The 24,028-nt window shown below is 39.9% G+C and overlaps 1 protein-coding gene across 2 annotated transcripts in view; it reads left to right on the forward strand.

Annotated features, from left to right (window-relative positions):
* Positions 1 to 24,028, forward strand: part of fto (FTO alpha-ketoglutarate dependent dioxygenase) — a 122,788-nt gene that overhangs the window by 77,400 nt on the left and 21,360 nt on the right. The window contains exon 9 of one of the 2 annotated variants that reach the window (XM_056753594.1): positions 14,397 to 14,866. The exons of the other annotated variant lie outside the window; for it this stretch is intronic. Coding sequence (XP_056609572.1) covers positions 14,397 to 14,466 — 70 coding nt within the window. The 3' untranslated portion in view covers positions 14,467 to 14,866. Of the gene's footprint in view, positions 1 to 14,396; positions 14,867 to 24,028 lie in introns of those variants that run through there. 2 annotated transcript variants of the gene reach the window in all.

Genomic DNA, 24,028 nt, shown 5'->3' on the forward strand with positions numbered 1-24,028 from the left:
AGTGTTTTGTACATGTGTGCAATTTTGTGTTCATGTTGTGTTCTCTGTTTCACCTTGTCCTAAGTCTTTCATAAAACATGAACATAAGAGAGACAAATTGCGGCTGAGTTATCTGCAGGTGTGAGGAGTGTTCTCCGGTCTATAGCTCTGGGCCATGCACTCTATGTATAAGAGTGCAGGTAAATGTGTTTTTATTCTAATAGGAATGCATGGCTGATCACTGCTTTCTACACACACAGAGAACAAGGTAAAGCTGACCTGAGTGGGCACGACATGCACAAACTGTCCCCTTTAGCTATGGAGAAGAGAGCCAGAGTAGTCGGGACATGGAAAGACAGACAGGAGGAGAATGAGAAAGAATGCGGGAGGTCAAAGAGAGGGAAAAAGACAAGAATTAGAGTGGAAACGAAGGTGTGGAAGGAACTGGTGGGAACAGAAAGGAAAATGGAGAGAGAGAGTTCATTAGAGCATGGGTTCTTGTGTACAGTACCATTGACACCTAAATGTTTTCCCCCTATCTGATATAACAGTGCATTATTATTAATTTACCAAAGTTTCTAAAGTTCAAAATAAATGTATTGTCGTGTTTTTCAAAACAACTTCGGTTTTATAGGTTTTTTAGATAAACAAATCTAATTCTACTTTCTTGGTGCCTGTTTAAGTAGGTGATAGAAGCATCTGGACTGAGAGTTTTGACACGTCCTGCTCTACCTCAGCGAGTTCTCATGGAGGCCATGACATATAACATGTCTGCCACAGGCACTGCGGCGATAATTATGTGATTACAGATGAAAAAGTGCCTGTATGTGTGTCACCGACCGGTGAACAGGTTTTAGCAAGCTCTCTCAAACATGATAACTCTTTGACAATAATATATTTCTATACACTAGGTCAATACACACATTGAGTATGATTTAAAATCTTAGATAAATGTGGGAGATAGAGAGAAAGAGACAAATATGTCATATATTACTGATAAAGTCACAGACAGGAAAACCCATCAAGTGACTGCATCGGATAAGAATGAGGGTCTGGATAGTGTGAAAAGCCCCTCGTACACAACGTTCCTTCGTGGAGAGTGATGGAGGTACACACATCCATCCACGTCTTAGAGGAAAGCAGGGACAAGTTTACGCGTGTAGGTTAAGAAGCATGGAAGCTGTGCACTTGGGTTTATTTTCAATTGCAGCTTACAATTTTTCATGGTCATATCATTCCCCTTTTCAAAATAATCTGATGCCGGTTGGCTAGGCAGGCCTCCTTTCATTTTGGGGTTTGTTTCTCAAAAGGTGCCTATTATAGCCAAATGGCTTGTGTGCTTTTCCAAACAGGGCGAACATTAAGTCGAGCTCTGGTTTCATCGCTGCTCTTTAATGAGAGACTGAAACAGCGAGAGAGAGAGAAAGAAAGGAAGATCAGTTGTATAGTATGAAACCAAAAGTGTGGTTTTTACCCCTATAAACAGCCTGTCTTTCTCTTTTCTTATTCTTTTTGGTTTTCTTTTAGTTTGCTTTCCTGAGAGAAGTGTGTTTATTTGGTTTAGCAATGAATTATCAGCTGTCTTTAATAGTGAGGGTGGGCACAGCCGCAAGATGGACAGCGTTTAAAAGCTGCACTTTGTTGGTTGGTAACATGTGCATGGAGTCATTTTTGGCTTTTATTCTGACTCCAGTGGCAGTCAGCGGGTCTGAGGATTTTGTTTCAAGAATTTAAAATGTAATATATATGTTGTTTCTAGAAATGAAGTTTTTATACACTACCCTAAACCATATAGGGGCCTTAATTGTGTTTTAGGTGCTGATCCATGTGGCTGGCCGGTTCCCCTGCTTCCGATCTGTGTCATTCGAGTCTGAACGCTGTCGTACGGCTCAGATTCAATATTCTCTACTTTTGTAGTCTGAGGAAGAAAAAAGCAGGTGTTTCTTCTCTCCCCCGAGCGAGTGTTTGTTTAATGGTTTATATAGTCTTTTTGAGGCTTTGTGATTACTTGGGTGGTGAATTGGGTTTGAAACATTCACTATGAACTGTTTGAACTTGAAAGCCTCCCCCCTCACCCCCTTTTAGTCCCGTCTCGCTGTGCACACACCCACCCACCGTTGAGCTGTCTAATAGCATTCGTTATCTACAGTACACATTATTGCTTATTACTGTATTGCTTGACGTGGCTGTCGAGAAAACAGCTCTCCAGAATTTCTGATGAACAGGAACCACTCCTGCTTATTACCGCAACACACGCGCACACCACAATGCTAATAGCAGTGGTTGACGGTCTCACAGTTTATTTGAGCACACCTTTGAGGCATCTAGCACTACTCGGTGAATAGAAGGCTAATCGTGTTATGGTACAGGAATGCATTGTTTCGTATGGATTACATCACTGTATAAAAATCTCGCAAAAAGCTGGGGCTCCAGAAGTAAATTACGTAAAATAACACTTTTTTTCCCTGTAAAATTACACTTTCCTCCTCATATTTTTGTAACTTTGCAATCTTTTTCTGTAATTTGACGCTGTTTGAAAGTAGACCTTAAAAGACATGTTAAAGATCTGTAAATAAAATTGCTTTTTGGACATTATACGTGAAACTTCTGTAAATGTATAACAGTAAGATCTGTAAAAAAAAAAAGGTGACCCAGTCTGTGAAAACCCAGCTAAATGTTTTGTAATTGAATGTATTCTGAAAATATCATTTGTAATATGAAAAAACATGTAAAAATACAACCTTGAAATCTTTAATATTAGTATTGAGGAAGGCCATGTCAAAGATCAGAATAAAATTAATGATTAAAATCAAACTTTAATTCTCAGAATATATCTCATAATTAAATAGAGACTTTGGCCTTAAGTGATTGTTTATTTCTGAAATCACTTCCTTAACCAGCAGGTGTCGTTTTAGAAAGTAACACCGGCCCAGTTTGCTCCCTCCCAAACACACCCCCACATGTTCGCATACCCACACACAGGTGTACACGTAAAGCTGCAGGGGACAGGTAAAGGGTTGGGCTCTTGTGCAACGGGCAGGTGAGTTACTGCGTCTATGTCAGCCAACGCATCTCACCCGTCAAAATGCTATCTTCCAGCCCTGCATTCCGCCTCGGGTGACTGTCATATACAGATGTAGTACCTTGGTTCCCATCATTACGGGCTGTGTCGGATCAGGTCTGGATAATCACGCCTCCTGCTCCAACATGCTTAGACCCAAAGCTGCTGTCTTTGTTAATGACTAACCTGACGAGCGTTTGATGTAGCTGAGGATCGACATTAGCGTAGACTAATTTACTCCACTGATGCGGTATTGGGACTCGCAGCTCGCGTTCCTCTGGGCTGCCTCACGCTATTATTATGAGATGAGAGAGGCGGGTATAAGTCGATCTCAAGCTTTGTGCCCCCCACGCTCTCTCTCTATTTTTCATGTTTGATGATCTTAGTTGAGATGCTGTTTAAAGAGTTCTGATAAGAGAGTTCTTTTGTAAGACCTGTTTAGGCCTGCAGGTGATTCTAAATGACCTTTTATTCCATAAGTCTGTGTGATTTATGTTCAGAAGAATAACATGCCATTCTGTTGAATGGTTAAGTGGATGTGAAAATGTGACTGTTTTGCCATTTGTTTATCCTGAGCTATATTGAAAATGTGGTCACTGCGGTTTAGTCTAGTCTGGACCGGCCCACGTAGACAGGAAGAGCATCTGACTGACATGTGACGCAACCAGTCACACTTTGTTTTGGTTTTCGTGTGCCTTTTAGAAGTTGGTTGAAATACATTATACCACCACAATAAACCAGCATGAAACAATGAATTTCAATCTAGTGCTTGTTTAAGCCCCGTCTGTCAAACTTTTAAAGGAATAGTTTGCCCAAAAATGAAAATAACTAATTTACTCGCCCTCAAGTTGTTCCAAATTTAGTTGTGCTATGTCAGTCAATGGTGCCCCGGAACTGTTTGGTTTCCCACATACTTCTTAATATATTTTTTTTGCTCAACAGAAAGAAAGAAAAAAATAATGTATACAGAGTTGGAACACCTTGAGGGTAAATAAATTATGATAGAATTTTCATTTTTATGTGAACTTCCCTTTAATCACAACTTGGTTGCCTGGTTAACCAATAGAAAAAAATCCTTATTCCTGGAAATAGCATAAAGCCAGTCAATCAGATTAGATCTTGCCAATTCATCAAAGTAATTTATAGTTTTGTTTGCAGTATGCATCAACTGGTCAATAAGAGAATTATGGGTGGTTTCCATGAGGCTGAGACCCTTACAACTGCAGCATCCACACAAAAGGAGAGAGACAGCCTCACGCTCGGAGAGAAAGTTGTAGAAGATCATGAATAGTAACAGCTGTTTTTGGTACTGTTGGATCAGTGTTCTCATTTTAGCTGAGCCGCATTATCTGCGGAGAGCAGAACGTAAACCTGCTACCAGCTAGTGCTCCGGGATTTCCCAGTTAACACTGACACCGCTTCGCATTTCACTTGAGGCAAAATTATTCCGCAATTATATAAACTCATTTTCCAACACGCATACAGAAAGAAGTACGCTAATATATGCCTTCACCTCCAGCCAGTGTTTTATATGCTAATGCAAGTTAGTTTGCAGCGAAAAGAGGAGGTGTTTTATCACAGGGGCTCTTGACTGGGCCTGAAAACCAATCCGTATGTAGAATTAGATTAGAAACAATGGGAATCTCAGAAGAGCCGCCTGGACTGAAGCTTGATACAGTGCAGCATTAGGTGCAGTTCTCACCTATCCGCCGGTTTGTTGTGTGAGCCGCAGCAGTGTTTGTCTGAGACATAATGAACTCTAATAAGCAGAATAAATCATACTGACTGTGTTGAGCTCTAAAGGTACAAGTTGGCATTGATGGAGGGCCCAACCGCTGGGGATAGTTTGTGTGAGGAACAGGAAAACAGACAGTAGAAATACAACCCTGCTGTTTGTTTTCTTCGTTATGCTTCCAGGTAGATGTTACAATAATGGAGGATTTGTTTCTGGTGTAGCAGAACCGTGTGAGCGTTATGCAGCTACTGTTCTGTATTAAAATTCTATGACCAAAATATTTTTAAATGATAGTTCAACCCAGAAATGAAAATTCTGTCATGGTTTATTTACCCTCATGTAATTTCAAACCTTTGAGACTTTCTTTTTTCCACAGAACACAGAAGGAGATATTTTGAAGAAAGTTGGTAACCAAACAGCACTGGCACCCATTTACTTCTATTGTATGGACACAAAACAATGAGGGCCAGTTAAAAACATTGTTTAAAATATCTTCTTTTGTGTTCTGTGCAGTGTTCAAATTATGTCAAAGCTCTTGGGGGGTCTTCGACGGAGCTGCCAGTACAAGCATTAATCACATGATAGTTTGGATCGCAGTAATTTGACCGCATTACATGCATTTATATCCTCAAAATGTTGATAACCCATTAAAAGAAATCCACATGAGGCAGAGATTCAACATTATATTTATTTATTTTTTGCATTGACCATGTATTAAATCTTGCTGTTTATTTTGTTTATTCACAAAAACAGTGTTCTTTAGATTTTGCCTAGGTTTCTGGTCAATCAGAATCAGAAGGAGCTTTATTAACATGTATGTTTACACACACAAGGAATTTGACTTGGCAACAGGAACTTAGTGCAGAAGAAAGAGTACACATGATGCAAAGAAATATACATTAAGATAGAATAAATGAGAAATAAAATAGAAACAATAATTCACTATATACATGAAAAACAGATGTTAAGCTGTGATATTAACAGGTTTAACCTATTGTTTCTTACAATGTATAGTTTCCAGATTCTATGTGCGAGTGTGCAATGTGATGGACAATGTGTAGTAAGAGCTTTTAATTGTTCAGGGTGATAAGCCTGCAGGAAAATGACTGTTCTTGTGTCTGGCTGATCTGGTGGTCAGTGCTCTGTAGCCCCGGCACGATGGCAACAGTTCGATGAGGGAGTGAGCTGGGGGAGTGGGGTCCAAAATTATTTTCTTAACCCTTTTTCTCTTTCTGGAGGTGTAAAGATCTTGAAGGTTGGGCAGGAGGGCACCCATAATCCTCTCAGCAGTCCTGACTGTTCGTTGTAGTGTCTTAATGTCTGATTTAGTAGCTGAACCAAACCAGACCGTTATGGATGAGCGCAGGACAGACTCTATGATGGCCGAGTAAAACTTGCTGAGATTTTGCTTATTGTGAAATCTATTAAACATATTGATAACAAGAATATATTTTTCTAAATTAATGATAACATTTTTCTTACTAATTGAGATTGTCCTTTCCTTTTAATTTCCTTCTTTAATTTACTTTATTCTTGTCCTGTGATTCTCGTTCTTTATATTATTGTAATGCAGTGCTGTTCCACTTTTTTGGAATATTAATTAAAAAAAATCCTTGGAACCAGTGAGGGAGAGGACGTGTCAAAGTCAATCTGTCTGTAAAGTGATGCCAAACCAGCCAGTCACTGTGTACAGAAGAGTATAAGCGTTTTAAACTTGAATTATCTCCAGATAAAGTTGATCAAGTATATGAAATTAAGCCATATGAATCGATGCAGAATAAAGCAAAACGAAAGTCATATCTTTGGGGGAGAGCAGATGGGTACCCTTCTCGACAAAGTCGGAGCTCATGTTTGCAGAACGGAGCGCAAAATAATCTCTGGGGAATGCAAACGTTTGCTGAAGGAAATAAAAATATTCTTGGGGAAAGCAAAAGATTAAAAATATTTTTGCTACCTTACACTTAAATATGAAATATAATATTAAATATAAATGAAATAACCGCACAAAGAACTAAAGTTCACTTTGGGCCAGTGTGTGCATCCGATAAAACTGTCTATAGCAATGCAAAAGAAAACACATTTTTGATTCTCTTAAAAAATCTGTCAGGAGGTCTTATAATAACGATTAATAGAGCCTTCCACTACAAGTACCTTTATTTTGATAGACTATGGTTGTACTTATAAACTTAGTAGAATCATTTTTGAACAATTGCAGTGATAAAGTCAGTAAAACACACAGCCGCTCTTAGTATTTTAGAGCAACAAATCATGCATGTGTGCTGCACAAATTGTTCTGTTAATGCTTTTGGATGATTGCACTGGACTGTAATTGCTGCCTCAGACTTCCAAAATATTGTTTCCCACATTAGTCTTCATACACAAAGCCTTCGATTTACAGTAAAACTTCATTTACACAGCAATAAGTCTGAAACTCTTGCAGATTTTGATTAGGGTTAGGAATGGATAGTGTGTCATCAGAGACAGACAGGTTAGAACAGGATCTGAACAATATTACAGCACGCTGCTTCAGGTTATGAAAAATAATTAGAGATGCTTTTGTGTGTCTGTGTGTGTGTGTCTGAGAAAAATACTCACTATTTTGAAGTTGCATATTACAGTTTTCACAACTTTCATTGCATGCACACTCTCTTTTAATTATGCTTCAAATGAAGACCATTATTCTCACTCACGCATACTGTTATTAAGGGGAAAAGTATTAAAGTAGCTATTGCATTAAAATCTTAAGTGTGCATTAATGAGAAAATAATGCAGTGCGAATGATTTTGTGGTTGGGTCGTGAACGCTGTGTAGACGTAACAGGTTTCAAATCTACCGCAGCAACAGCCAAATGTCTGCTTTGTGTCACCGACACGATAACTTTCATCATTGTTTTAAAAGAATTCTGAAGATAAATGAACAATTTATGTCATTTATGAAACCGTTTTATTTAGGTTTTTTTATTGAGATGCCAAATCTAATAAAAAAGCGTCAAATCAAAAGCAGACGGTTTCCAAGTATTTCTAAAGGTTTCCTGGCATCATGTCCAAAGCCTCTGAAATAAAAACTATGATTAGAGAGAAATAGAGAATGAAAATAACAAGGAGGGGGTGAAACTGCTAAGTGCACAACGGCCATATGAACTGTTCAGGCTTCTGGGTTTTGTGTATCTGTCAGACTGTGTCACGGCGTTAGACTGTGTACTTGTGTGAATTCGTAGGAATAACGATGAATCAGATGTGTGTGCATGAAAAAGAGAAAAAGGAGAGGAGGTTAGTGACAGAGAGTGTACTTCTGCATAAAGAAGAGACGCAAACGCATGAAAGGAAAAAGAAAACTCCTCAGCTTTGGTTTTTCAGGCCCACTGGCAGAACTAAACAAACGGGTGCGTATTGCAGGGGAAGCACATTAACTGTAACGGCTCTTGATCTGTTTGAGCTGAGAGTGCTGTCGGCATGGCTAATAAACACTTCATTTAGTTTTAATGGTCCCGGCGCCTCTCGGCAGCCTTCAAAAGCCCTCTTTATTTGGGTCATTTATGTCTTTCCTCGAGGAGCACCCTGGGGACACGGGATCTGTCCACACTGCTGCGCACCGCAACGTTTGAAAGTGAGGGGAAAATTAATAGGGCTATCTCTAAAAAATAAATAAATGATGGGCAGAATGCCGCCAACTAGCCCGCTGAGCTTATTAAAGTGAGACAGTTTGTGCGTGCACGCGCGAGAGTGATACTGACTAAGAAAGAGATTTTAATATGAATAGCATATTTTATTGCGCAAGTATTTTCCGTTCTTCCCTTTGATTTCTTTTCTTCTTCTTCCCTCCCTCCGTCTTCGCCGTGTCTCTGTTTCAGATGGAGCAAATGTAAACATGGCAATTATGGATTGTGTGAGAGTTAATTACTGGGTGTGCTCCTGCCCTGGGGGACGTTTGGCAGAATGTTTGCGTTGATAAAACGTTCTACTCATCAGCAGCGCTCCAATGGTGTATCAGCCCGGCGAGAGTGGACCGAAGGGAGCCAATCCCAGGAGTCCTCATGGCTCAAGGACCAATTAGTATTTAGCAGAATTAATCTAAATGGAATATTGCCATCGGAGTGGGTCCACTGGAGGTGAGGGAGAATTAACCAAACGGATTGATTGGCTAGATCTTTTAACGGTCCGCTCTTCCTTCCTCCTGACAGTCTGAAGTGAAGATAAACAAGAAGTATGACACATTTAGGTTGGAATGATAGAGTGCATTTAAACATGGCCGCTTTAATGTTGCGATGGCTAAATGAGGTCAACAAACAACAGCGAATATAAAAGACATTTCTGCTGACATCTTGCAAATATGTAGCTATTTTACACAGTGATCTTATATTTACGTTTAGTAGCTTTATTTGGACATCCAAGGTTTCAGGAGTACACATCTTTTTAGTAAATGAAAGGAAATTACTTTGTAATGGTCCAGTGTGTATTTTTGGATGGTCTATTGACAGAAATGCAATATAATAAGCAAAGGTATGTTTTCATAGGTGTATAAAGACAATAAATAATAAAGCGTTATGTTTTTATTACCTTAGAATGAGCTATTTCTATCTACATACACCGCGGGTCCCCTTGCATGACTAGGCCATGTTGTTTCTACAGTACCACTTACGGACAAACTGCTCTGCACGTTTCGTAAATACGTTATCTCCTTTGACAAAGAAGCGAAAAAGTGACAACATCTAAATCCTGTGTCAGCCACCGTAGTGCATCGAAGGGGAGAGGGAAGGGGTGGAGTGAGCCGTTGGTTGCAATTAGCAACCTCACCACTTGATGGTGAACCTTGAAATGATTCAATACTGGGTTTTCAAAGTTGACAAGCACTTTTGAACATTTTTATTATTTATTTAGATATTTGCAAAACCCAGTGACAAACATAAAGGGTGAGTAATACTAATGATTCATGGCATAAAACAATCACGACATGTGGAGATACAAGGTTTCAGAAGGACAACTTAGATTTGCATGTATGCATTTGGGAGATGCTTTTATCCAAAGCGACTAACAGTGCATTTAAGTTATGCGTTTTTTCCGCTGAGCTCCATTAACGATAAATAAGAATTAGCTTCAATATCCTGTCATACTCTGGGTGCTTTTTGGACCAGACCAAGCACCTGCTCTTCCGTTTCCCTCAGGCACCGTGCCCTCTATTGATTTGGGGTGCCTCCATTAGGGAGGTGTAAATGTACCGGTTTGTTTAGGATGAGAAATGGGGCACCCGTGACCCCAGCTGCGGTGTGGAATTGATTCGCTCTGGCCAAGAGAGTAGGAGACGGGTCAAGGTTAACACCGGCAGGCCTCCAGCGTGATTATGCCACATTAGCCTAGTAGCGGTCAAACGGGGGTCCTGTTAAGCTAATTAGCGCTTTCTCGTCATATCAGCGATGACAGGAATGCACAGCTTTTCATTGATCTCCTTTTTCTTAGCATTTCGCTAGGCCGTCCTGAGTAAGTTAACGCTGCAAAACCTGAGATTGTCTCGGCGGAAAGCTCTCTCATTTGATTACCTGGAAACGATTAGCGCTAGTAGTCCCGCGATGCTACGCTAATATGCTCAGCTGCGAAACACTTCCTCACCGGAGCGCCGGTGTAGGAGGCTGTATTCAGATTTCAGGAGTTAAAGAGTTGATTTGGTAGCCCATAGAGAGAGTCGGAGTCTCTTTGCCTGCGAGCCATCTGCGTTCGCATCAAAAGCGGGTCAAAATTCACAAGCGTGATTTCGCGCAATCCACCCCAGCGTGTGTTTACACGCAGACTCTGCAAGCATGTAAAGTTACAGCGTTTTATGCGCCGTGACAGCTGCTGAGATGAGCCGCGCGTTTGAAGACGGATCTCCTGCAGTCGCAGGTGGAACTGTGGGGAAGCGCAAGCGAGCGAGAAGCAGGCGCTTGTCTTTTATGATACGCAGTGTCTCTCTCCTTCTTTCGGAGAAAGACTGGTTCATTTTTCCGTCTTTGAAATATTTCCTCCTTCTACTCATTCGCACACACACTCGGGGAGTGCACGCTATCAGTAATTTCTTCCTTTGGCGATTAAAGCAGGGAAGTGTCAGAGGCAAGGCATCTTTGTCTCTGTCTCACGTTGAAACATTGATCCCTCTGTCACATCACACCTAATCCCCTCATACAGCAAACTGCCATTGTCTTCATATCACTTCCTCTTCTCCTACAGTACTCTGCTCTCTCTCTCTCTCTCTCTTACTGTCTCTCTCATTTATTTACTTTTCAAAACATGCGGCTGTTTGGTTACAGTTACAGTGCTACAGTTACACTTTTGTTGTCAATGAGAAAGCATTTATCATTAATAATCAGTGTGAAGATAAGCTTATCTGATACAGTTGGCCTATAAACAGCTGCATTATCACAGGCTCACACTAATAAGACAAATAATAGATTAGTTAATGACTAAATTCAACATCTTTAACCCAGCCTAATCTTGTTTATGACTTTGTTTCTTCTGTGGAACAAAGAAGAAGATATTTTAAAGAACATTGGTAGTCGAACAACGGCGGTGCCCATTGACTTGCATTGGTCTTGCGTTCATACAGTAGAAGTGAACGTGTTCGTTTACCAACTTTCTTCAAAATATCTTCTATTGTGTTCAGCGAAGAGAAAGTCATACAGTTTTGAAATGACAAGAGGGTAAGTGAATGATGAGAGAATTTTCATTTTGGGGTATACTGGCCCTTTAACAGGTCTCAGTATTGGAGTGGGTTTGAGGGACATCTGTCATCAAATTATGCTGGGAGATCCGCTAGAACAGATTAAATGACTACAAACCAGCTCAGGCTAGTTTAAGTATTTTATTTTGGTTCATCAAGGTGAGAGATATAAATCAATGAGTGCTGATGAATGAATCAATGTCTGATGAAATGACGGATGAATGGATAAATTATGTATTTGCCAGATGTCTTTGTGCAAGGTGAAGTTGCCGGGCCTGATTTGGCGTCGCTCTTCCTTTTCTACGTGTTCTCAGGTGAAGAATGCTGCCATTACAGATCCCCCACGTGATTTACTGGGATGGAGCACAAGCGCAGGCCTCGGGCTAGAAGGGTCATCATGACAATTATACAATCTTGTTTTCTCTTTCTTCGTTGCCCAGCCCTACATTCCTCTGGGTAATTTACAGCACTGCTTTGAATAGGTGCTTCATTTTTTGGCCGAAATGAAAACGTTTGTGGCATATTGACATATTTCTGCTGTTAAACAATGTTGAAGGTGGAGATACATGGGGTATAATTACAGACTCTGTCCTGGAGTTTAGTGATCTGTCGTCATACCCAAACATCCACCTCTTTGAGAATACATGATAAAATGACAGATAAGAGACAAAGCATGAGTAGAGAGGCTTTGTGTTTGTTCGATTCTTTTGTTTTGCTGAATCTGGTCAAAGGAGATATTCAGCAGATGTTTACACTGCACATTTCTCAACAATGAAAGCTGTTAAGCAGGTCGAAAAAAGATTTGAAAACAGCATTGTAAGTTTCAAAGTAGCTTTACCGTATGTGGGGGACAGGACGAAATGTAGGCCACCATGTCTTGATGGTACTTAATATCGTGTGACCAGTCATTGTGAAGTTAAAAGTGCTGCGTGTAATTTTTTGGAGGACCTATTGACAGAAATGCATAAAGTTTATAAAGACTTTACACAATGAAGCGGTTTGTTTTTTTTACTTTAGTTTATAAGGTATATATGCTGTATACATGCTGTTTCTACAGCAGCCCTAAACGGAAAAAACCGCTCCACAGAGCACGTTTCGTAAATACGTTATCTCTTTCATTAAAGAAGTGAAAACGAGACCGTAGTGTTTCGGAAGGGACGGGTGGAGTGAACCGTTGGTTGTAATTTGCAGCGTCACCACACGATGCCACTAAACTTCATAAATCAAACCTTTAAATGAATTTAAAAAGTTGAGTTGAACTCGTTTAAATAAAAGTTGCTATTTGAATCACGGAGTGGAATGAAAGTAGAGCGGAATACTTAAAACCAGGACAGAGGAAACTCGTTATATTTGTCTGGAAAAACAAACGTGCCAAAATTAGTTTGAGACAATAAATAGTGATAAACAAACAACATGCACAAAGTGTAGAGATGTAATAAAAACATGTTTTCTTTCTTCCTTCTCCAAACTGGCATATTTCGGTGGTCTGTAAATTGAGAGCAGCTTCTTGTTAAATATCTAGTTAAATAACAGGCGATCATGAGTGCTCATTACAAACATCCTCGGTTTTATCTTAAGAAAGGTTACGACTAATGACAACTGCAAGATCTCCTTTTTGCGCTCTCTCTATTTTTTTATTGTTGGGTTATCTTCTCTACCAGCATATAGGCTCCTTGAAGTCCCAGAATGGGATAGTTTATGAATGTGTGTTCACAGTGAATTCACAGTTGTAGGCTCATATGCACAGAGCAGTGCTAAGGGCAAATTATGAGAATCGCAAAGAGAGACAGAGTGGCAGAGACAGGAAGGCCTGGTTTGCAGCTGCTTGCCTCCTGACTGTCGCTTTGCATCTCTCTCTCTCTGTTCTTGTAATGCAAAGTTCTGCAGTTGTTAATTTTGGTTTCCCTTTCCCTTCTGTCTAGTATTTGCGCTCTGTGTGGCCAATTAGAGCATGGCTTATGGGGGAGTGTGGAGATTAGCTCTGTTCTGATGTTCCCTGGCCATGCTGTGTGAGGGGATCGAGTGGGTGTGTTCTTTTGTGGCGAAGACTTCCCCTGTCTTCAGGACTCGCTGTTCTAAGGGATCCACGATCCGTGAAATATGATTTGTCAACTTCAAGATGTGCTGGACACTTGTTCAGTTACACATTAAAACATGTCTCAACTGCATGGATGTATATAATTCTCCCGCGGTGACTGGTTGTCAAGGTTGGCTCAATAGCAGGTATGGTTATTTAAGGAGTGTGTGTCCTGAGGTGAATTGTTAAGGTAAATATGTACAGCAGTTAAAGGATTAGTTCAACTAGTAATGAAAATTCTGTCATCGTTTACTCACTCCAATGTCACTTGAATGACTTTCTATTCTTCTGTGGAACACAAAAGGAGATTATGATGGTACGTTATGACTCACTTTAAAACCAAAACACCTGGAGTTTCAGCTATTATATGTGGCTCGCTGGGTGTTTTCTCATGTTTTTTTATTGATTACTTCGACAGTAGCACCGTGGTGGCCACCATAACACCTACACTGTTTAAGCTACATATAAAGAAACCACCATTCACCAACCAAATAATATAGCTTTTCGCATCCTGAGGTGTCACGGTGGCCGCCGCAATTTTCCTCGACTAATCCTTTAAGGTCCTGACCTGAGAGGAAGCTCCTCTTATCTGCCAACATCTGCATCAATCAGAAAGATCATGTCCTGGGCTTGGCTCACACTAAAACTCATTGCTGGGCGATAAAGAAAACAACTCATCATTTGTCAGATGAGGCCCACTGACAGGACCCCTATTAAGATCCCTGCCTGAGGCTTTAGGCGGACGAGTCATTGCCTGCTTTGAGTGACAGTTGATAAAGCGTCGCCTGCATAAGAGGACATATTTGTTTACAGATCACTCTCGGCTAATTGTAGGTGTCTTTTTTTCCCCAACCCAGAGTCCCTCATCACAGGCTTCACTGTACACTCTGTCTTCAAACTTACTGCTCCCCTCCAAATGAGTCTTGACACTGTGGAGAAACGGCTAATGGATCTGTGTAATGGCTTCTGATGACAAACTCCACGCTTGGAGAACCATGTAATCTCTCCACAATTAATTAAAGTGCTTACCGCTCTCTTACACACACACACACACAAACACACACACTCCTCCTTTTCCTCTCCTCCTCCCTCTCTTTTTCTTTTCCTAAGCAGATGTGGCTAAATGACAGGAATAGCATCGCTGTCAGCGGTAAAAAATGAAGGTCTGGCCTGTTAACAAAGAGAGGGGTGCCGAGAGACACAGATGTGGGGTTATCGCCGCGGTAACGCTAGGACGGATGCGAGGGTCCTGTGCTCCTTAGCATCTGCAGCTAGGCGTTAGTAATTACCACGGCAACCCCCAGCAGCACAACAGTCTGTCAGCGCTGTACATTATACCATCACAAAGAGATGAAGAGGCAAGTGTGTTTAATCATTTAATGATTTTAGAATAACCAAACTTTAGAAGTTGATTTAAAAATTAATGTGAACAGTATGTGCAACTAAGGTGACAAAGCAAATTAATGTTTACTTTTAAATAATTATTATCCTTATCAGAAGGGTCAAGACAGCTCTCCCAGTTTTTTCCGCACTGCAAAAAATGACATTCTTACTAAGCATTTTCGTATTGTTTTCTAGTATAAATATCTTAACATTCTTAAATCAAGATACATTTTCTTGACCAGAAAGGTGACCTGAGATATTTAGTCTTGTTTTATGAAATAAAATGTTTATTTAAATATAAAATGTATTTTTAAAGGTGTCATGAATTAAGTCATAAATTTAAATCAGAGCTTTTATTATGTAAGAGGTTATCATATTCAAGAGAACATCCCCTAAGTGTCAGAACTGAAAACGCCCTTGTTACTGAAATCACAACTTTTATTGACAACTGGCCCAGCGAATGCCAGGTCCTGGAATGCACCTATAGATGGGTAAAACACTGCCTCCACATAAAAATATCAACGACTACTTCTCTAGCCCCACCCACTGTTTCACGCATGACAGTACTGAAGTAACACAAGTTGCGCGGAAACAGATAGCGAGTAAGCAATAAACGTGCCTGGTTGTGGACGAACACAGTCGCTGCATAACCTTCTTTGGGATTTCGACATAAGTAATGCGTGGTTGAAGTTTATTTTTAAAGACGTTCCAGCTCACGTGGGTAAAACATTTTGTTTTTGTTCGCTTTATTTCACGGCTGATTCCTTTGTGAACAAGGCCCAGGTCTATGCTGGATTTGCAGAGAGACTAAAATTTTAAAGCAGTGCTGTGCCGTCAATATTGGATCCGACAAGAATGGTGCAGCAATATTATGTGAGTAAAACATATTTGTACTATGCGTCACTATTGCTTTGTTACAAATGGCTTGATATGCCCTCATAATGTGTAACCTAATGTAACGTTTCTAACCAAATTCACAGAAGGCTTCAAGTAAGTTTACTACGCAAACTGCTATCCAATCATAGCAGTGGCCGTTTACTTCCAAGTCTTCAATGCGGCAGGTCCATTAAAACCGAGCGTTTGTCGTGCCTGCCGCAAGAGCTGGCTCGAAAATTGCCTATTAGTTATTGATATTGATGTTTTTGACTTTAAAAACCATGCGCACATCATGAGTAGACCTCATACAACAGTATACAACGATATAAAAGGCCAGTTGAAGACACCTTTAAAACAAACAAAATCCAATTGTGTGAGATAAATAAACGTACATTTAGTAACCTTTAGCTTGTTTATGCATAAATTTCCCTAATTTCCAAGACTAAATATCTTGCTTCACTTTTCTTGTCAGGAAAATGTATCTTGATTTAAGAAGTTTAAGATACAGTATTTTTACTAGAAAACAAGACTAAAATGCTTGGTAAGAATGCCATTTTTTGCAGTGCGGTTGATGGCCTACCTAAAGTGGGCCTAAACTGTTAAAGTGTCAGCCGTCTGCAGACCTCACACCTGATAACCCCAGGTCTATATAATACTATTTACCACAACATGGAACAATAAATAGTCTGACCAGATGCACAACGATGAGATCAGAGTGCATGCAAGAAAAATGGCAAGCTGCAGTTTTTTTTGTCATGGTAATCTTTTCAGTCCAGTTGTTTTGTGTTTCTCATTTGGAAGATGGGGATGACTGGCCACAAAATTAGCTTTTAGCTCTATACCAATTACCACATCATCTGTTCAGTCCCATTAACAATGTCTAACACATTAGTTACAGCAAATCCTGCATGACGTCCTCTGAACTTTTAAAGAACTGACTGATATTCCTTCAACTCCAAAACCTATTTTGTGTGCTCCTTTTTCACCTTTTTGTTTTGTTTTTCACTGCAGTATCGATCTGGACTCAAAAGCATAATTAAGCTCATTTTGGAGATAATTCCTCCATCTTGGTTGATGTTCTATAAATAAATGAGAAATTCTCTATGCTTTGTGTAAGTTTAGAGAGGAGCTATCGGTTTCGAGTTGCCTTCGCCATTGATTTGATTAAAGGCATTATGCATTGTTTAATGAGTTTTACACTTGGTTGAGTGGAGAAGAATTGCAGCACGTTCTCTGGCCCAAAACTCTCTTTTCTTTCTGTGTCTTTCATCTTCCTCCGTCCTCCTCATCCTCATCGCTTTGGCAAAGAAAACCCAGACAGACACGGAGCAAACAAACATTGCGCAAATCACTGGAGCCTTTTATTTGGTGATGCGTTTGTTTTTCCTTCTTCAAATTGATTCTCGAATATCAGTTTAGCTTTAATCTCCATTTTCATAAAGGTTTGATAAATACAGTAGGAATTAATATGAAGATTGGTTACCTACCATACGCGGAGACTTGTTCGAATTTTTTTTTTGCCATTCTGAAAATTGTCTCGCAATTAGAATTCTTAGAACGCTTCCTCTCCTCTTATTTTTCTCATCTCTTTCTGTCTCTCCCTTTCTCTCTTTCTATTTAGCTTTCATAGCACTCTTTTTTTTGACACCCGTTTCATACCTGTGTCAGTTTGGAAAAGGCAGTGTATAAAAGATGAGTTGAATATGTTTGGCTGAATATTGCCCCCTTTCCCCGTGCCGATCTGTCTTGCTTAGAGAAGCAATCCTAGGTGCAGTGGATAAACTAATATTAGAGCATCACCTCCGAGAGACAATACAAACGATGGGGTAATCTTTCATCTCTTTATGCATACAGGGAAATATGAAAAATTGCAGTTTAGGAATATTTCTGTGAGATTGGAGGCTCAAGCGGCGGTCGCCGTGGCGCCCAGGGCCACTTCTGACGCCATGACAACCAGAGGAAGAGTGATGAGAGTATTATGCCCGCCTGTCGCCCGGTACGAGCCCCCTGCCAGGGCCGCGCGTCAACATGCGAGCACACACACACACCAACGCGCCTGCTATTTCTCTCTTCGCCGTGATTGACAGCCGGGCTTGACATAATTGTCTCCGTCATCTCTCTCTCTGGTTGCTTATTGCTCCTGCTGCGGCGGAGTCTCTGCTGGAAGAGAAAGATAAATCTGTCATTTATCACTCCTCCATTCATCCCTCCATCATGCTGTCTCTAACAGACCCTGTTAAGGGGGTAATCTGCCTGTGTTAGCCAGCTACCCTATTCATCACCACGAGTGGACCCGAAGGGGTCACACTGCTCATGTGTCCCCATCCCGGTGCGCTGCGCTAGGGACCGGTGGTGGGAGTGAGCTAGCGTGAGTGGAGCTCAGGATCAAGCTCAGGGCAAACAGAAACAGGCTCACAGCAATAAGGCAGCATTAGGGTGGGATTGATGCGCACATTCAGGGTTTGAACTCGTATGATTAGATCTCTTATTAGCTGTTAGCATATGGCTAACACCTGAAAACCCCAGTGCAGGGAGTAAGCCTCGGGACTTATTGAACACAGAACCATATCCCTGACCTGTCTCGGAGCGATGCATGTGCGGGCTGATATCAAAACGCCATCGATAGGTACCTCAATCATATTGCTAGCCTCTTAACGTTGAGAACGAGTTCATGACCAGGTGTTGCCTGATATATGTGAAATTGCATCTAATTTTCACAGCAACAATTTTAAAAGTGTGTTTAAGATGTAGGGAATTTGGAGATTGTGGGTAACCATCCCCCATCCACCCCCAAAAGTGCTGAATCCCCCACAATTTAGCAAGTAAATGTTATTACCATTGCTCCCTTACAGCTTCCAGAGAGAGAGAGAGAGAGAGGGGGGGGGGGATTTTATTTGGTACTTTATTGCGTCATCTTTCTCTTCAGCTTTTTTGTTGCTGAGAGCCTCAGTGCGTCTTTGTTTACTCTCCATATATATGTATTATCAGACTCTCTTCCCTCCTCTTCAATATGCACTTTTTACTTCACAACCCACTGCTTATTTCTCTTCTCTTTTTGTTTTATTCAGCTAAAAAAACCTCTGTGTCCCTGGATAAATCATAGGAATATATGTGAAGGTGTATAAGTAAGGCGGCCGTTTGTTGATGAGATCAGCGCTCCCATATCTCGCTCGACGTGTGTGGATTTATTGGGCTTCGATAGCAACAAGCCTGCCATCACTCTGGGCCAATAGACGGCCTCCCGCCTGCCTGTACTTATTTCACTGGGCTGCTCAGCAGCAGGCCAGCGGCCCCCATGGGTCCTCTCAGCACCATAGGCTGCCCACACAACTGCCTGAATCATTACCTGTTATTATAGAAAAATAGGCGCACAGAGGGAGATGGATGCTGATGGGTCTCACTCAACTGCTCTCTCAAATGCTACGAGTTGAATCTCGAGTGTCTTCTCAGCATCTCTGTTTCTTGAATCAGTAGCTATGTTTACATGGACACATTGGATTGATTTTTTTCAGAATGTGCAATCTGAATGTAGTGTTTACATGCAAGGTGATCTGATTGATGTGCGGGTATATATGAGAAGCTTCAAAACCGATTTAATCTGCTGACATGCGCAGACTGCACCTAAATACCCACTAAAACAGGGTTTTAAAGCACATGTTGTGTTTTATTAACAAACGGCAAAAAGAAAACACAGTTACAGGTTATAATGGCAGAGTACTGTCTCGTGACATTAAGCATGAGCACATCCGATGCAGTTTTATCATGGTAAAACCAGGACAAAACTACCAAGATCCACCAGAGCCAGTCTGCAGGCAAACAATAATTAGAATAAATGTTTAATAACAGCTAATACCGAATTTTCGAGGTGGTAATATGCAGATTCATTTCAGCATTAATGGTAAGTTAATGGTTAAGTAATTAACAGAGATGGATGCGGTGGACGCTGCTATCATTTTAAGGACTGATGTGTTTATTTCATGTCACAGTCACCAGCATAATAATTTACAGTTTATGAACGCAAAAAAATGTCTACATTTCAATGAAGCAAGGTCATTTTACATAGCGATTTACCATGGTGAAACCAGAAAATCCTTCCAAAGCACATGTAAGTAATCTAGAAATAAAATAAATGTTCGGTAATACGAATACAAATATAATTTTATGATTCGATATTTTAGTATGTTTGTACATCTGAAAATGTACCATTTTTTTAAAAGAAAAAAACATCACAAGCATATGGAAATTTGTACCGCTTTGTCAGATTTATGGCTTTTGGTTTCTTTAGCAACAGCTGCTCGTTCCATGTGTCGTACGCCCTTATGTCTGTAGGACCCAGCGACGTCTTTGCACATGCGAAAAACTTCCTACTTCGGTTTTCAATCTGATCAAGTGTTTACATGTCCTTTCAATGGATTGGGCCTTTTTAATGTGATTGACGTGTTTATATGGAGCATTTTTAATCGGACTACATTAGTCCATGTATAAGTAGCTTGTGTTGTTTGTTTGACACAAAATTCGTGAGTTAAAGCATGTTTTCCAATTTATATAATAAAAGCAATAGTTAGGTGATATTCTGATTATGTTTTTTCTTTGAAACAATATCTGTGTCTCAAGGAATGCATTGTACTGGGAAATATTTGACATTTACATGAATGAAAATTATGATATGAAAATATTTTTAAGTATTATGTGAAATAAGATCATGTTTATCAGCTCTGCAAACGCTCGGTTTTAATGGGCGTGCCGCAAAGAAAGCCTTTATAAGTAAATGCCCACTGCTTTGATTGGATAGCAGTTTGCGTAGTTGGAGCCTTTTGTGAATTAGGTTAGAGACGTAACGTTAGGTTACACATAAGCACCATTCACAGTTTTCACATGGCATCAGTATTATCTGGAGACCTCCTGTGATTTATAAATGACCTCCCCACATTAGTATTTCATGTGACGCACACACACGGGATGACATGGCTCAAATTTACTGACTTCTTTCCCAGCTGTGATGGCAAGGCTTTGTATATAGTTTGTATAGCCTATAGTTGTATTGCGTGTAATGATATCTGACTGTTCCTGTCAGCATTGGAGACCCGTGATCGCGAACCGGACATAAGATCACCACGATCACGGGTCTCAAATGTTACAAGAGTTTCCTTGATAAATAAAGAAACTTGAGACTCCCGATAACTTATAGATATTACCCAGCACCCGAAATAATACCAAAACACTTCATAACAGCCTCCATTATTCGCAAACGGTGGATCAAACATTAATAAGTAATATATGAGCCCGCCAATTCACAGAGATCCCGATTCGCACAAGCTTAAGATCACAGACAACCTCTACAATTAATACAAATGAAAGGTCCCCAGGTAATACTAATCTTGTGCAAATTGTGCTCAGGGCACATCAAGCGATCTCTAACAAAGCAATAGAGGCGCATAGTTCAAAAATGCTTTCTCACATAAGATTGCTGCACCACTCTTATCGGATCCAATATTGACGGCACAGCACTGCTTTAAAACCCCTTTGCCTTTTTACGAAGGAATCATCTGAGAAATGAAACGAACAATCGCTTCATGTTTTTCCCACATGAGCCGGAACGTCTTTAAAAACAAACTTTAACCACGCATTTCTAATATCAGAATCCAAAGGAAGGTTATGCAGCGACCGTATTCTTCCACAACCAGGGATTGCACAATATTTAGCTATCTATAACGGCATGTTTGTTTATTGCTTGCTCGCTCAATCTGGGCGGGCTATAATAGTCGTTGTTGATATTTTTCTATGGAGGCGGTGTTTAACCTATCAATGTCATCATAGATAGGTGCATTACAGAACCTGCCGTTCCCTGGGCCTGGTGTCAATAACATGAACAAGGGCGTTTTCAGTTCTGACACTTATATGATGTTAATTCATGCCTCCTTTAAATAATATAAGCACACAATTAACACACACAATCAGTTGCATCATTTTTTATAAACAATGAACAAAAAGGATAGACGATACTACATGTACCCACAAGGCCTTAATCAATATAAAGATACAGACAACTCAAAGAATTCTCAAAAAAGAGATCTTGAAAAAACACTTACAAATGTCAAAGATCTTTTTGTTGGAGGCATTTCAATTAGTTTAAAATCAGAATTCCTTAGAATACATGTCTTCATTAGCGAGATCATCTTGAATAACAGCGTCCTAGGTGTATGAAAGACAATAATTTACCATACCATTACTGGCAGACTTTATTTCAAGACTTTATTTAAATGGCACGTTTCTGTTTTTTTTCTTGACACTTTTGGAAATTATAATCGATTCCAATTCAACTAAGAGTGCATACCTATAGTATAGTGAATGTACAGTGAAAGTTACTGCAGGGAGTTACCATGATGGCCTATGGGCTAGCGTTCTTGCCTTAAAGGAACTTTGCTGTCCATTATTGTTTGTATTAATTAATCCTGTGAAAGCCACACTTGTTCTTGTTGTCAGGTGTGTTCGAGTGTGAACCTATAGTTAAAAAAAGGTCAGGCAGCTTTTTTTCACATTATGTTGTAAACATACTGTATAGATCGCCTTTACGCCTTCATCTCCCCTCACACATAGGTGAGCTTTCTGTAATTCGTGTGTGTGCTATTACAGCAGATCTGTGTTTGTGTGTTTGTGGGTGTGTGTGTGTCACGCACTCCACTGACCCCCTGATAGCCCCCTGAGAGAAATTTCATCAGATGACATGCTCAGTCTCACAACACTCATCAGGGGGGTCTTTCTTCCTCTTTCACTCTCTTTATCCAAGATATCAAGTGGTACTCGGGGTCTTTTCCAATATCCGAACAAAATAAGGGATTTGATTTGGACAGCAATAGGGCTTCCCGATGTGCCTTTTTTCTGGTATTCGGACCTTAAATGAGCTACTCATACTCAGTTGAAACCCAGATTATCTATGACTTTGTGCTTGTTGTCTTTATTAAATACAAAATGCATCCTTTTAGAATGATTTAATAGCAATAAACATTGGTTTCATAGTGCACTGATAATTCCCCCCTTCAGTGAGCTGTTACCTCATGACTGAAACAACCAATTCATTGGGTCACTAAGGTTAGGTAAAATTGCATCCATTTTTGGCCTATGTGGTCAGTAGCCTACATTCTGTGTTAGTCTTTACATATTTGTGTTACACAGATAAATAACAGAATGTTTGCAATGATGGTCAGTGAATAATCATTTATATTTATAAGCAAAATTATATTTAGGTTAATTGTTATTTTAATGGCCCATTCTTTTTTCCTCCCACGCATATGCTGTACAGATCTTGTATAGATTTTGTTGGGGTGAGCAATATTAACAGAAACTGCTTCAGCAGACTAATCAATGGATGGTGTAAAGACATGCAGACTAGCGAATGAAATCGCCGTTTGGACACGATGACTGTCGATAAGCTGCTGTCCTCCTGATGACTGTAATTGGCCTGGTGTGACCAATCTGAACTGAAAGGATTTGTGTCGTAGGAAATTGAGAAGTTTGTGTATGTGTGTGTGTGTGTGTGTACACAAGACTAAAGATGTTATGTTGTTTTATCAGCCGCTGAAAAATCTTAAGAGACCATTTAATTGTTAATTTAATCAACATTTCTACTAGATGCAACCTATTGTGGCCGTTCAAGCCCAGTATGTGCCGAATTTCAACAAAATCAAACCTCAGGAGTGACATATTCATCCAACAGAAATGTGAAAGACTGACAGCAAATAGGTCTGAAAAACAAAGAGATCATCTTTTCTGTTATTGACCTGTTTCTTCAGTTTTCCTTTTCTGCAAAAACAGGTAAATGCAAAAAGAAACAATATAAATATTGTTAATAGTTTACAGAAGGAATTATATTATAAGATTACGTAAACACATACATATAAATAGTAAATTCAGAAAAACTGAAAATAATTTTAGAATTGTCTCTTGTCTCTTTTTCTGCAGCTGTATTTAGAGTTTTGGCTGCCTGGTCAATTAATTGAAGTGAAATAAATACTCCTATAGCGTTAAATGCTATATTTTTAGTAAATACTAAAAAACATTTATAGTTATTCCTTTCCTTTAAGTATACATTGTACACTGACCTATTATTTGTTATTTCTTTAAAGATTACAGTATAAATTAAACATATGGTCAATATCTGAAATCACTTTTAATGAGTAATTTTTCATGGGGTTTATGATGTACTACAACTGATTGAAATTACTTATAAAAT

This window comes from Triplophysa dalaica, chromosome 1 (assembly GCF_015846415.1).
Source record: "Triplophysa dalaica isolate WHDGS20190420 chromosome 1, ASM1584641v1, whole genome shotgun sequence".
Lineage (NCBI taxonomy): Eukaryota > Metazoa > Chordata > Actinopteri > Cypriniformes > Nemacheilidae > Triplophysa > Triplophysa dalaica.